The 14,024-nt window shown below is 61.9% G+C and overlaps 6 protein-coding genes across 6 annotated transcripts; 3 read left to right on the top strand and 3 right to left on the bottom strand.

The window, feature by feature from the left end:
- Positions 1–39: 39 nt before the first annotated feature.
- BDZ90DRAFT_210263 (alpha/beta-hydrolase) lies at positions 40–1,896 on the top strand (the record flags this gene model as incomplete). Its single annotated transcript, XM_025504069.1, has 1 exon — positions 40–1,896. A coding segment is annotated over one exon (1,857 nt), but the record flags the coding sequence as incomplete, so codon positions are not given.
- Positions 1,792–4,158, bottom strand: BDZ90DRAFT_234133 (WD40 repeat-like protein). The gene is made up of 2 exons (XM_025506907.1): positions 3,332–4,158; positions 1,792–3,244 (listed from the first exon to the last, which is right to left on the bottom strand). The coding sequence occupies exons 1-2, from the start codon at positions 4,131–4,133 to the stop codon at positions 2,226–2,228; spliced, it is 1,821 nt and encodes a 606-aa protein (XP_025359898.1). The 5' UTR covers positions 4,134–4,158; the 3' UTR covers positions 1,792–2,225.
- A 182-nt stretch (positions 4,159–4,340) lies between these two features.
- BDZ90DRAFT_234132 (hypothetical protein) lies at positions 4,341–5,500 on the top strand. Its single transcript, XM_025506906.1, has one exon. It carries the CDS (start codon positions 4,399–4,401, stop codon positions 5,416–5,418), a length of 1,020 nt encoding a protein of 339 aa, XP_025359897.1. The 5' UTR covers positions 4,341–4,398; the 3' UTR covers positions 5,419–5,500.
- On the bottom strand, positions 5,061–7,184 carry BDZ90DRAFT_234131 (tRNA methyltransferase complex GCD14 subunit). The gene is made up of 2 exons (XM_025506905.1): positions 7,056–7,184; positions 5,061–6,973 (listed from the first exon to the last, which is right to left on the bottom strand). Exons 1-2 carry the CDS (start codon positions 7,146–7,148, stop codon positions 5,516–5,518), a joined length of 1,551 nt encoding a protein of 516 aa, XP_025359896.1. The 5' UTR covers positions 7,149–7,184; the 3' UTR covers positions 5,061–5,515.
- Positions 7,185–7,331: 147 nt separating this feature from the next.
- BDZ90DRAFT_234130 (P60-like protein) lies at positions 7,332–9,004 on the top strand. The gene has a single exon (XM_025506904.1). It carries the CDS (start codon positions 7,361–7,363, stop codon positions 8,786–8,788), a length of 1,428 nt encoding a protein of 475 aa, XP_025359895.1. The 5' UTR covers positions 7,332–7,360; the 3' UTR covers positions 8,789–9,004.
- Positions 8,855–13,853, bottom strand: BDZ90DRAFT_243311 (hypothetical protein). The gene is made up of 4 exons (XM_025507429.1): positions 13,158–13,853; positions 12,766–13,083; positions 12,475–12,666; positions 8,855–12,378 (listed from the first exon to the last, which is right to left on the bottom strand). The coding sequence occupies exons 1-4, from the start codon at positions 13,596–13,598 to the stop codon at positions 8,968–8,970; spliced, it is 4,362 nt and encodes a 1,453-aa protein (XP_025359894.1). The 5' UTR covers positions 13,599–13,853; the 3' UTR covers positions 8,855–8,967.
- Positions 13,854–14,024: the final 171 nt, after the last annotated feature.

The raw sequence follows: 14,024 nt of genomic DNA, 5'->3' as shown, positions 1-14,024 counted from the left end.
ATCCTCGCCACGATGGCGTCCTCCTCGTCTTCGTCCAGCATACCGTCCGCGGCAGACTTCTTCGTCCATAGCATCCCCTCGCTGGCCAACTCGTCCTCCCTGCTCACCTACGCAGGCTATCTCCCCGCTCGACCCGATGCCAAAGACGATGCCCACCTCTACTTCTTCCTCGAAAAGGCACGTCATCTCGGTGCGGGCAAAAAGAGGCGACTAATGCTTTGGTTGAACGGCGGGCCTGGTTGCTCGTCCTTTGACGGCTTGATGATGGAGATCGGCTCATTTCGACCCAGCATGACAATCAAGGAACGCCTCGAGTGGACCGTACCCGGCGGAGCATGGAACGAGTACACCGACGTCCTCTTCCTCGACCAGCCCGTGGGGACAGGATTCTCTTACACCAGCACGGATGGATACGCCCACAGTCTCGGCTCAGCAGCAAAGGACGTCGTCCATTTCCTCAAGCAGTTCGTTGCAGTCTTCCCCGAGTATGGCGCCGACGCTGGCTGCGACTTTTTCATCGCCGGGGAAAGCTACGCGGGGCAGTACATCCCCTACACGGCCGACGCCCTCTTGGCAGACCCCAAGAACCCGCTCGCACTTCAAGGCATTGCGATAGGCAATGGAGCCATTGACCCTCGCTCCCAGGCAGGTTCAGAGCTGGACATGATGATCGAGAGCGGCGTGTGGAAAAAGGGTGGGCGCGAATACAACGAGATGAAACCAAAGAACGACGTTTGCGAGGCAGAGAAGCGAAAGCTCAAGGAGGGAGAGCACCCGCAAGAGATTGACGGCTGCGAAGGTCTACTACAGGACATCATCGAGCTCACCTATCAACCTGCATCGCCTTCCTCCTCCTCCTCCTCATCACCGGGTCGATGCATAAACATCTACGACACCCGTCTAAGCGACACCCATCCCGCCTGCGGCATGAATTGGCCACCCACCCTCGCCCCCACCTATACCTACCTGGCCAAACCAGAGGTACGCAACGCATTCCACGTATCGGCAACACACCACCCGGAAGCATGGATCGAGTGCTCCTCTCGCGTCTCTGCAGGGCTAAGCGACAAGTCTTCGCCAGCGAGCGTTACGCTGCTACCTGGGCTACTGGAGCGAGGGATCAAAGTCCTCTTGTTCGCAGGCGACCAGGACTTGATCTGCAATTGGATCGGCGTAGAACGCGTGGTACAGAACCTCCACTGGTCCGGGACCACAGGGTGGGGCTCTTCGCCCCCACCCAAGCGAAGCTGGACAGTCAATGGCACTTCAGCCGGCTGGTGGCAGGAAACGCGCAACCTCACCTTCGTCTCCGTAGCCGGTGCGAGCCACATGGTCGGCTTCGACAAGCCCCTCGAGTCGGCAGATATGATCCTCCGCTGGATGTCTGCGCCAGGGGATCAGGACCTCGTGCGCGGTGCGGCTGGACCTAGCGCTTTGATCCCTAGCACGCTAGAGGGGGAGAGGGAACGACTCGTCCTCAGCCCGGCGCCGCCGCCTAGCGCTGCAGGCGGGGTGGGGGAGGTATCGCCCGGTCAGCAAGGCAAGGAAGGGATGATCGTGGGCGCAGATGGGAAGAGTGAGGCACAGGTAGCCGAAGAGGCTAAGTGGGCCGCGTACTATAATGCGGGGAGTGCGGCTCTCGTTTTCCTTATCCTGCTCGTGGGGTTCGGGACTTGCTTCCTCTTGAGGGGCAGGAGGCGGATGATGCAGAGGGGGTTGCATTTAGGCGGGGTCACAGGTGCGGGCACGGGCGCGGGCGCGGGTGCGAAGGGTGGGTCATTTGCGCTCAATGGTGGTGGAGGGGAGGGGTCCTTGGATGAGCAGCATGAGTTGAGCCATCTCGTCGCCAATCAGGAGAGACTGAGCGAAGACGACGACGACGATGAGCAGGAGACGGGTGGCGGACGTCGTGGGAAGCGTCGTGTGCGCATCGGAGGGGAGACGGACCTTGAAGCCGGGCAGAGGCGTGATCCCCCTCCTCCGTCTTCTTCTACTGCGAGGGGCAACGCCGCGGCGGCGAGAGGGAGGGAGGAGCTAGACGATAGCGAGCAGCTCTTTGATGTTGGTGACGACGAGGATGACGAAGATGACGAGGATGATGAGCACGAGAAGCGGGGCAAGTAAAAGCGCAAACGTAGCGACGCAGCGACGCAGCGACGCAGCGACGCAGCGAGGGTGCGACACCTTTTTCATTCAATCTAATTCACGGGCGTGCCCCGCGCGCCTCAGTACACCCTCACGCAACCCTCTGCGCCCGCTAGTCCGACCTTGACATCCTCTCCCTCCCTTGCAAGCAGCGCAATCTCCTCGACGGCGTCTCCTGCCTCCCACCCCGTGTACTCTTCTGCCACCCGCGGCGTGAGGGCGGCGTCCTCCTGTGCCGCGTCCCACGTAAGGCGATAGGGCGTCCCATCCGTTGTGGCAACGACTACGTCCGGCGGTCCTCGCGAGGTGGTTGAGGGGACGAAGCGAACAGCATTTACGCCCGAGTCATTGCGGCGGACGATGCAGTGCTCCCTAATCACAGGCATCTCCTCGCTCTGCTCCTGCTCATCTCGATCCTCATGCATCCTCCCCACCATCTCCCCAATCCTCTGCATCCCCTCACGCCCAATCTTAAAAAGTCGCACAAGCCCCGTCTTCGTGCCTGCAACAATCCAGCTCGATGCGCCCTCCTGCTTGTCGTCGTTGTCGTGGTGCGCGAGCATGATATCCAACGCCCAAACGGCGCTACTCGGCACGAGGGCCCAATGATCCGTACTGCCGGGCGCCGTCGTCCCATCAGGGAGGTCTGAGGGGTACGTGGTGGGGGGAATGTGGGGAAGGGAGAGGGAGTGGATCGCCACTTGCGGCTGCTCGTCTTCGTCCGCCGGTGAGGGCAGGGCATCGATGCGCAGCGCGAATGGCTCAATGGACCCATTAGCGCAACCTGCCAATACCAACCAACTCCCCGTTGCCTCTCCCTCATCCCTAGGCAGATCCTTGGCAGGAAGCGGTAAGATGGCCAAACTCTCCACTGGGCTTACCCTGCTCGTATGCAAGGTGCGTAGACATTTTCCCCCTGGTACGTCCCAGAGCTTGAGGGTGCCGTCTCGACTGGAGGAGAGGAAACGTTTGCCCCGCCCGAGGATGGAGAGGCTACTTACGGCGCGCCTGTGGCCTTTGAATTGGCGGGCGGGGCTCGAGGTAGGAGGCGAGGTCGGATAGAGGCGGATGAGCCCGTCATTCGTTGACGTGAGGATCACTGTAGGCGAGGGGGCAAAGGGGGAAGGATCAGCGTCTACGGATCAGGAGGAGGCAGTGAGCCCGTGGCTGGCTGCTCCTTACTCACCCTTGCCACTGGGAAAGAAGCGAGCGCACGTTACGTCTCCTACATGCCCTTTCACGTCGACCATCTTGAGCTGAGCCGCCGCCGCCGCCCTCTTCTCCGCCATACGTCTCTGAGCCTTCTCCTGTACACTCTCTATTGCATCGCCCCTACCGCTACCAGTACTGCTCTGCGCCCTCTTCTGCGGCAGGACTAGGGACCCCAATCGACACTCCGCCTCCTCCCCTGCAACGACGAATGAATAGCCACCACTCTCATCATCCTCCGACGCCGCGACATCGAATGCGCTGATAGATCCGCCGGCGCCGCGATCCAGTGCAGCTTGTGAGCGCGTCCCCTTGAGGAGGCGAGACAGCGTGACGCAGGGGAGACGTAGACGTACCCCGTGCGAAGGGAGATGGGGGCTATTCTGTAGATGAAGGGGCGAGGTAGGTGGATGTGCCGAAGTCGAGGCTCCAGGAGTCGAGACGAACAAGTCCCTCGCTATTCCCTTCTCGCCCTCGCCCCCCTCATCCGCCTCCTTCACACTCAACAACCCCTTTCCCCCCTTTATCAGCTCCAGAGCAATCGGTGGGCTCGCACTGGTATCACCCTCCCGCTGGCTGAGCCGCAGTGTAGCATGTAAGCTCTTGGACGGAGCATTCTCCGCGTAGACGCTCAGGAAGACGTCTTCTGCTGAGACGGAGCCGGAGGAGATGTCGGCGTGGACATCGAGGTAGGTTGGTTGGAGGGTTGTGTAGGGGAGTAGGAAGGAGCGCGGCGGTGCAGGGCTGGTTGATGACGATGATGATGAGGAGGAGGCCATCCTGAAGAGATGAGGGAGGAGAAGGAGGACAAGGAGCGCGAGAACCACGCCGGGCTCCACGCAAGCGCCTGTGGCCTGTGTGAGCGGAGGGTGGGAGTGGGAGGACGGAAGTGGCCACGTGGAACGAATGCGAGGACGGACGGACGGAGAGAAAGCCAAGCTCGCCCTCCCGGAGTGGCGCACCCTTTTGGCTTGGTCAGGTCGTTGCGAAGCGACTCTCGCTCCTTCCCATCCTATTCCTGGCATTCATCCTTCCTCTCATCCAATGCCGCGCGCCAACGGATCAGCCAGTCGGGACTGTGATGAGGCCACCCCTCTCCTCTTCTCGAATCACGGCGCCCCACCACCTGCGCATCGTTCCCCTCCTCGCCTGTCGGATCGCCTTCTCCCATCGGAATCGTGGCCTGCCCTCCTACAGCAATGCGTCCTCACTGGCCTATTCGACGCCATTACATTCGCCAGCATGCGTACATGGGTCGGATTCATGACGGGAAACCTCACACAGATCGCACTTGCGCTCATCGATGAGATAGGCGACGGGCCGTTGGAGATCGGAGGGACTAGTCGCTTGACAAAGAGCGTCGTAGCATTGGCCGGGTACTGCGCAGGGGCATATGGGATTGCGGCCCTACTTCGACTGCTGAAGAGACGGCGTGCCCGCTCAGAGGGACGCAATGATGACTCCAGCTGCTATGACTCTGCCCCCTCGCGCGGCTGGTACCTCTTCATCTCGCTCAGCCACATCGTCTTCTTCTCCTTGCACTTCCTCCTCATCCGCCTCTACCCGAGTAGCCCATCAACCAATCTCGCCCTCGTCTCACTAGCCCTCCTCGCCCTCCCAATGGGATCACAGACCGTCCTCTCTCTAACGCTAGGCTCTCCCAACCCCTACAGCACAACGGTGGTCTTCACCTCGAGTCTCGCAAACATGTGTGCCGACCCTTCCTTCCCCCGCGGGCTAATCCCAGGGTCAGATCGCTCCAAATCAACACTACGCCATCGTGCCATGAGCATCTTTGCCCTCGTCTTCGGCTCCCTGTTAGGTGGCGCCATCATTCTCGCCGAAGAGCGTTGGACAGCTGCGCGTGCTCCGGCGAGGGGAGAGGGAAACGGACGCAATAGCAGCGACGATGATGCTGCGCAGGGAATTCTGCCTACTACGTGGGCGTGCGTTGTAGTCATTCTGCTCCAGACGGCAATCGCTGCCAGTTGGTGGACTGTTCCCGCCAAGCCGGTTGAGGAGGCTAGGCGGGAGGAGGACGACGACGAGGAGGAGGGGGCGTAGACGCGAGCCGCACGCACGCACGGACATGCTAGAGGATTTACGACATGCTAAATTACACAATGCAATGGAATGATCCGCACTTCCGTCGTCTTCGTCGTCATTGCGAGGTCGTGGTGAATCGCGGCAGGAGGACAGCGAATGTGAGGTAGCTCGTGTGGCCTCGCATCGTCGGGTGGACGCGAGAGTGAACGTTGCTGCGTATGATGGGGACACCGTGCCCTGACATGGTGATCTTGGACGTTGCGCCCTTCTGATCGTCGTCGTCGTCATCGTCTTCGTTGTCGCCCGCGGGTGAGTCGTCCCTGCGCTGTCGCTTGGCGGAGTGAGAGCCATTGCCTCCATTCTCCTGGTGCTGCTTGTCCTCGCCGTCCTCGTCTGCCCCTTCGTCTTCGCCGCGAACCTCATCGCGCTGCTGCCCGGCCTTGCGCGCCTTTCTCTCCAATGCGCGTCTTCTCTGCAACTCGCTAGCCTTCCTCCTCTTCTCCCCTACCTCCCTCAACCTCCCCTTTACCTCGCTCACATCCCTCCCCTCCCCTCCTTGCCCAGAAAAGACACTCTCATGCGTCCTAACAAGACACTCGTACGTCTCCACCTCCCTGAACCCACAACAATTCAACGCTTTCACCGTACGTAAGACCTGCTCGATGCAAGGGGAGAAACAGCAGACCCTCGTCGTAGAAGAGGGGGAGAGGACAGCCGTTAGAAAGGGGATGGCCTCCCATGGTGCCGGTAGGTCGAGGAAGGCAGCGTCTGCCTGGCCGTTCAAGGAGGAGGGGAAGCCGGAGAGACAGACGTTTCGGTGAGAGAGGGAGACGAGGGAAGGGGTGAGAGAGTGGGAGAGGAACTCCTCGCGAGCACGTTCGGAGCGTTGTAGGTGGAATTCGAAGGAGTAGACGCGGCCGCGGGAGTTTGGCGGAGAGGACGACGACGACGAGGAGGAAGCCGACTCGTCATCGGGTGTAGGAGCGGCTTGAGCTTGGGCTTGAGCGATTCTCGCATCCATCTCAGCGCCAGGGGTGGGAGCCTCCTTGAAAGGTGGGGAAGCCTGTCGAGAGGACGATGAGCCCTCATTAGCAGGCGACCCATCCTCAGCCTCCGACTCCTGATTGTTGCTGCTGCTGCGGGGAGGTCTCGTCTGTACCCTCTCTCCCTTTTTTGCCGAAATGCCCATCCCTTTCAATCCCTTCCACCCATACCCTAGCGCCGTGCCCTTGCGATCCCCATCATCGCTACCCACACACCTAGCGAGGAAATGAGTAAAACTCCCACTCCCCGTCCCAGCTTCGACCACTTTAGCTCCAGGACCCAAGGCGAGCTTGGAAGCTATAAAGCTCATATCGGGCGCGTAGAGGATTTGCGTGCGATGCGGTAGAGCGAGGGTCCAGAGCTCCGGGGTCGGGCGGAGTAAAGTGACGAAACCGCGTGAGGGAGGGGCAGAGTGAAGGACTGAGCCGTATGGTTGGCCGAGGATGGAGGAGTGCGGGAAGACGCCATAGTTGTTTGCGTAGGTTGCGCCGGGGGTGACACACAAGGGGATGGGGGGACGATCGCGCGACTGGGGCGGGGGGCCAAGATGTGAGTGAGTATATGCTGCTGAGGGGGATGCGAGGCTGATCGCGTGGCTCGTCTCTTCTCACCATGTAAAGAATGACCAGATTCCCCTCGGCGATGAAGAGGCTGTCGTCTAATGAGCCGGCCATGGAGGTAGACGTCGAAGCTTGAAGGTCCATCTTGTCGCAAGGAGCGAGGGCGACGTTGAGAAGTTGTGCGGGCGGACAGAGGAGCCATTTTGGCAGCCGCCGCCGCTCTCAACTTTCCCTTTCCGTCGCCACGTGGGCCGCGTCTGATCTCGAGGCAAATTTCCTCTGCCCATTGAACGAGTTGGCGGCGAGTGCGAGACTTTGTTGCTTTGCCATCACTCCATCCATCATCAATCGCCAGGATGCCGCCCACACGCACATCTGCCGCCGCTTCTTCCTCCTCCTCTGCCTCCTCAGGCAAGTCAGCGTCACGCCCCCAACCCTCACGCAAGGGCAAAGCAGCCTGGCGACGCAACATCGACCTCTCAGAGGTGGACTCACACCTCGAGTCGAAACGAACAGCAGAGCGGTTGGGTCTCATCGATTCTGGCGCTGCTTCCTCCTCTTCCTCCTCCTCCTCTGCTGCGCCCTTTGAGCTAGACACGAAAGGGGATGAAGCACTAGGCAACAGACTGAGGCAAAAACGCACCAAGCGACCCTTGAAGAGCCTACAAGTCCTCGAGAACGAGAGTGCCGTACCCGCCTTCAATGGGAAGCGCTCCTCCTCCTCGTCCTCCTCCTCCGCTACGTCGTCGCGCAAGGGGACGGGCAAAATGAGCAAGAGCGAAAAGGAACGTCTCACTCGCCTGGCAAAGCGCGACATCAAGGGTGCATTTGGCGTAGTTGTGGAGCCCGAAGTCCAGCAGGGGCAACGCGCGATGCAGAGTGTCAAGGGAACGGTGATGCGCACACCGGAGGAGGATGCGTGGCAGCGTGCCGTTCAGAGTGTTGAGGGTGCGGCTGCGGGTGCGACCTCTACGTCGTCGTCTACGAAGCGTAGTGTCCTCCCCTCTCTCTCGAAGCCAACGACGGCCCAGTCATACAATCCGACGGCAAAGAGCCACGAGGAGCTCCTCCAACGGGCATACGAGGCTGAGATGAAGCGATACGCCGAGGAACAGGCGAATAGGGAGTACAAGGAGAAGTGGAACGCGGGAGGGGCTGCGGCTGCTGAGGATTCGGAGGGCGCAGAGGGTGCGAAGCGATGGGCGGGCATGCTGATCGACGATGCAGAGGCTGCGCAGGAGGACGAGGACGAGGAAGAGGAGGAGGCGTCCACAAGCCGTACCAACACGGCGGCGCCGCCGCAACGCAAGACACGCACGCAACGCTTGAAGGACCAGCGCAGGCAGGAGGCAGAACGTCAGCTCGCTCTGAAACGAGCCCAGAAGATGCAACGCGGCATCGTCTCCCAACTCCCCTCTATGGCCAAGAGTCTCAAGAAACAAGAGGCTCAACGCCTCGCCACCCGCGAAGCGCGCAAGGCCACCGAATTGGATCGAATGGCAGCAGAAGGTCTCGCGGGGCGACGATCGGGCAAACATCTCGTACCACAATCCATGGCACAACGCGATGCGCTGCGCGTTGCACTGGATGAAGACTTGACCGAATCTCTTCGAGCACTCAAGGCTGAAGGGGCCGATGCGGGCGGGGCTTTCCGAGAACGGTGGGATAGGATGGTGCTTAGGGGATTGGTGGAGCCCCGTGTTCCCAAGGGGGCGGGGAGGGATAAGGGGAGGAGGAGGAAGGGTAGGGAGTACGAGACGCATGCGTATAAGCGATTCGAGTAGGTGCCGCAGGGGGGGATGGAGATTGCAGGGGAGAAGGGGAAGGACGATCATGCTCAGCTTCGTACTGGTGGGATTGAAAGAAATTTCGTCACTTCTTGATTGCACCGAAAGATCGTCTCTTCGTCTCTCGTCTCTCGCCTCTTCGTTTGACTACGTCTACACACCCACGCCGCCTCACTCTACGCGGCCAATCGACTAATAACAAACTTGACACCCACAAGACCCTGCGCCACCTCCCCACTCGCGGCAGTGACCAGCCCAACATGCACGCTCAGGGCGGCCTGCGTATCCCTACGCTCCACGGGCGCCACGAGCCCCTTCAAACCTTCAACGATGCGGGGATCCGTCACGAGGCCGTTGTTGATCCAGTCGAAGAGCAGGTTGAGTCGACGCTCCGCATCGTCAACCATGCGCTTCTGTGCTGGGGGTGCCTGAGCTTTAATGCGTGCGAACTCGCGAGTAAAGAGACCCACGAATGGCTTCAGCGCTTCGGGAACGTGAGTGCGATCACCGGGAGGATGCTTGAAGCTCGCTGCGCCTGCCGGTTGGCGGGGGTTTGGCGTGTGAGAGCGCGGTGGGCCTGCACCTGCGCCTGACGCCGAAGGGGTTTGCGAGCGCGGCATCATTCCTGGTGCGCCGGGTGCGCCGGGTGCGCCGGGCGGGGGACGAGCGCCCGGTGGGGGAGGGGGAGACATCATTCCCGCGCCGGGGTGTTGCTGCTGTTGCGCCTGGCCGGGAGGGGGGCCGTACGGTCCGGGACCCGGAGGAGGGCGTTGCTGTTGCATCTGCTGCGGAGGGGCGCCATACGGGCCCGGCTGACCAGGCTGACCTGGCTGACCAGGCATGCCCGGCTGACCCATCTGCTGTTGCGCCGGCCTCGGCCCTCCCAAGGTAGGGACAGAGGGAACAGGAGGAACCATTCCCGCGCCCTGCTGCGGTCCACGCATGCTCGCGGCGCTACCCGCTCGAGGAGGGGGAGGCGGACGAGCCTGGGCTGCAGCCGAGGGTGGACGGCCGTACTGAGGCGGGCCTTGCTGAGCTGGAGTGCCCCCGCGAGGAGGCGGACCTGGTGGCTGCTGCTGCTGCTGCTGGTGGTGGTACTGTCCTGGCTGACCGGGGAAGGAGGCAGGCGTGGCGGCCGGCGAGTTGGGGAATGGACTCATGATGGGCGCACTCTTCCCCCCCGCTGCGCCGCCCTGCTGTCCCATAGCGGACGTGGTGCGCTTGGGCGGGGCTGGCAGGTCGGGAATGTCGTTCCAGCCCCCGTCGGCACGTTTAGGCGGTGGCGGAGGAGGGGCGGGGTTGGCCTGCTGTTGTGCGAGCATGGGCGGAGGGGCGTAGGCTGATTCCTGGATTGGGGGAGGGGCGGGGACCATTGGTTGCGGAGGAGCGTACTGCTGCGCTTGCGCTTGCGCTTGAGGAACTGGTTGGGCGCTGTACGCCGAGGGGTACCCGGGGGCCGAGATGGTCGGGATGGTCGGGATCGACGGGACTGAGGGGACTGCAGGGGCATAGCCGCCGTAGCTGGGCTGCTGCTGCTGCTGGGCGGGAGGGGCGCCATACATGTCGTTGCTCGCAGCGCCGTAGGGGTCGTACGACTGCGTGTAGCCACGCGATGACGACGCCGCCGTCGCGGCCGCCTGAGCGGGCGCTTTACTGGTGGTAGCTCTCGCGCTGCTGGCCTGGAGCAAGCGCTGCCTCGCAGGATGAGCCCCCATACTTCCCGTCCCGCCATTCATCGTCGAGCTAGCCGCCGAGCTCACGTAATCCGCGGGCGTCTGCTCGACGAACTTGAGGGCCGGCTCGATCAATCCTTGGTCGGCTAGGAGCTCGATGTACTCGTGAATACGGTCGTATAGCGCTGCGAGCTTGTACGTTCGTGCTCCCGTCTCTGCGACTTGCGGGTTGGTGGTAGGCGCTTGCAGGTCGGCATCCACGTAGCCCACGGCAGTCTGGAATACCGTAATCTTCTCCATGAACGTCTGAAGCGCCTCGGCGTGCGCAGAGTAGAGGGAGCCGGACTGCTCCACGCTTTGCGCAGCGCCATTCCTGTGCGCGCTACGAATGGCTGCCTCTTCCTCCTTCATCTCATCGATCCACATTCCCGCCACCTTCTCGAGCTTGCCCGCAGCCAAGTAGCAAAGAATCGCATTCTTGCGATGGGCGCGTGCCTGCTCCCCCGCCTGGGTGCCCGCCGCAGACTTGACGTACTGAAACTCCAACCGCTGACCAAGCTGCTCAGCGAGGTTGGAAAAGTCGTCCGACTTGGCAAAGGTGCAGAGGACGACGAAGATCTCCTGCCACTCGTTGAGGTCGGCATTCTGCACCACGTCGGTCAGGTCGTCGGAGACGATGCTCTGGAAGAGGCGGAGATAAGGAAGCGAGGTGGTTCGTCGCTCGAAGTACGTCTTTTGCGTGCGGGCCAAGAGCTCCGGGCCACCACGAACGGCGAGCAGTAGCGCATCCGCAAAGCGATCCGTCGAGATGCAGAGGGAGACGGCGGACTCAAAGTCTCCGAGCACGAGGGCGCGCGTGATAAGCTTGTCCGCGTCGCTCTCGTCCGAGGGGTAGATGCGGAAAGTGCTAGCCCGCAGGTCGGCCGATGCGACGGACGAAGGGCCTGGGCTGCCAGCAGTAGCTGCGACGCTCGAAGCGGGCGGGAAGGAGGAGTGCGGGACGAGGACTCGCTCGGGCACTGCTGAGCGTACACCCGCGCCACTCTCGCCGGAGATGGTGTTGAAAAACTCGATGCCTGCTGCGGGGGCGGCGTTGGCGTTGTTGTCGTCGGAGAAGAGGCTGGGCTCCGTAGGGTCCGTCTCTGCGCCCGTCGTCTTGGCGTCGTTGGAAGAGGCCGTCGTAGTGGAGGTGGAGCTGTGCGTGGGCTCCGAGTCCTGTGCAAAGGACACGACGGGCTCATGCGTCACGTCGCCTGCGTCGCTCGTCGTGGAGCTAGTACGCTTGGCAGGAGGGGTGGCAGGGCCAGACGACAAGCCGGCGAGTGCGCCAGGCCCGCCCGTCTTGTAGGCAGAGATGGCTCGGTTGACTTTTGCGGCCACGTCCTCTTTGGAGAAGCCGAGGAGCGCTACGAGCTCGTCGCGGGAGTCGGCGCGGAAGAGCGTTTGGAGCGCCTTCCAGTTGGCTGCATCGTCGCTGGCTGCTTGCTGAGATCGCTCGTTGCAGAAGTCGGCGAGGGACTGTGAGTCAAGCGCTTCCTGCAGTCGCTTGGCGCGCGAGACGATCGAGGGTTCCGTGACAACCTCGCGCAGGTGCACCGTGGGTGCTGCGCCGGCTTTGCTGTTGACAGAGACAAGCTGGCCGCCGAAGCCAAAGGTGGCAGATACGGGCCGCTTGAGCCACTTGGGCGGTTGACGTACGGTCGTCTGCTTGGACGACGTGGGTGCGGCGCTGGGCAGGTTGAAGATGTCTGAGCCATCTGCTGCGGGGGCTGGGGGTTGCGATGCGTCGTCCTCGCTCTGATTGGTGGCTTGGAGGGAATGGATGCCGATCTGCCCGTCGAAGCTGGCTGTTGCGAGGAGGGAAGGGTTGCGAGGGCACCACTGCGTGTCGAAGGACCAGTTGGACGATGAGGGCTGGTGCAGGGCGCGAGATTAGCGGGGGGAAAGAAGCAGGTCAGCCTCAACTCTCAGTGCATCTCGGTATCTCGGCATCTCGCGGCGCTGGCTCACCATCTCTCCAATGACTTCGCAGCTCTGCGGGTTCCACACGAGGGTACGATTGTCCTTTCCACACGACACGAGGAGATCAGCATCCTGCTTGCACCACGAGAGGGAGAGGACTCCCTTGTCATGGCCGGTGAGAATCTTTTCTGGCGCTCGAGCGTTGCGCAGATCCCAGAGCATGATGATCGGGGAGGAGTCCTGGCGAAGCGAGACAAAGGAGATGGAGACAGGTCAGTCAGGGAGGCTCGCAGAGATGGAATGTGGCCTGCTGGAGGCCACACCGCGCCGCGTACTCACGTCTTCTGAAGCGGTCACTAGACGCGTGCTAACATCGGGATGCCAAGCAACGGCTCCCATCCCCCTCCTCCCACCAGCAGCGAGCGCTCCATTCGCTCCTCCAATGTTACCGCCACCAAGCGCGGTGCCCGCTCCACCACCGTAGGCCAATGCGCACACTTCGCGCTTATTCTTGAGATCCCACACGACGGTGTAACCGGACGAGGACGAGGTGGCCAGAATGTGCGGCACCTGCCCGTTCCACTGCAGCGAAGTTATCTCGTCGAGCTTCTGCGATTTGGCCCCGGGAGAGTAGGGCTTGGTGGGGTTTGTGAGGTCCTGAAGCGGGGCGTGTGAAGGGTTCCAGTATTAGCGGGGGGTCCTCGTCTACGTTGCGATCGCTCTATGCTCACCCAGATGTAGATCTCTGCATTGACGGCGCCCGAAGCAAGCAAGTTGGCCTGATTCGAATTAAAATCGAGGCCCCTCACGGGTCCCGTATGCGTCGTATTCTTGAGAATCTGCGACTGTGCTTCCCCGCCGCCCCCGTTGATGATCTTGTCTGCGTCCCAAACGGCAAGTTGGCCATTCTCCAATCCACCAGCGAGCAGACCCTTCGGGTGGTTAGGATGAACATAACCCCATGCTAGGCGATTGAGCTTCGCGCTCGTAGTGGTTGTGGCTACGGGGGCGTCACGGCGGGAAAAGGGCTGCCATATCTCGAGGACAGAGTCGTTGCTGAAGGACTCGTCGAGAGCGCCCGCTACTGTTCCTGTGACGATGTAGGGCTCGGCCGCTGAGAGGGAGGCAGGGGACCAGGAGAAGGTGGCCGTGCGCGGAATCGAGGCCTTCATCAGCGAAGGAGCGAAAGCGACTTCGCGGCGCCTGCGTCTGCGTCTACGACTATGCTAAGAAGACGACGTGGATTCTCCCTCGCGAGATGGCGAGGCGTGCGTGCGTGCGTGCGTATATACGGCTGCAGCGAGGATGATGAGAGAGAGAGAGAAGGGCGAGCGAGATGGGTTGGCGAGTGTAATTGCTCGCTCTGAGTGTAGTGGCTGCCGTCTCTCGTTAATCGTCGTGGAGCGTAGGGTAGGATTGGACGGGAAGAAAGGTTGGCTGGCTGCGTGCGCGTCTGTTGAGCGTCGAGTCGTTGTGGGTGGCTCCTGCGCTCGTCGTCCCGCGAGCTGGCAGACACGTCGACGCATCTCTCAGCCTCAGCCTCAACCCTCGCCCGCCTCCGCTCAGCCCCGCCCCGCTACTCTCCTCCCGATCCGATT

Source organism: Jaminaea rosea (genome assembly GCF_003144245.1).
Source record: "Jaminaea rosea strain MCA 5214 unplaced genomic scaffold BDZ90scaffold_15, whole genome shotgun sequence".
Lineage (NCBI taxonomy): Eukaryota > Fungi > Basidiomycota > Exobasidiomycetes > Microstromatales > Jaminaea > Jaminaea rosea.
This window is presented reverse-complemented; position numbering and strand designations above follow the sequence as displayed.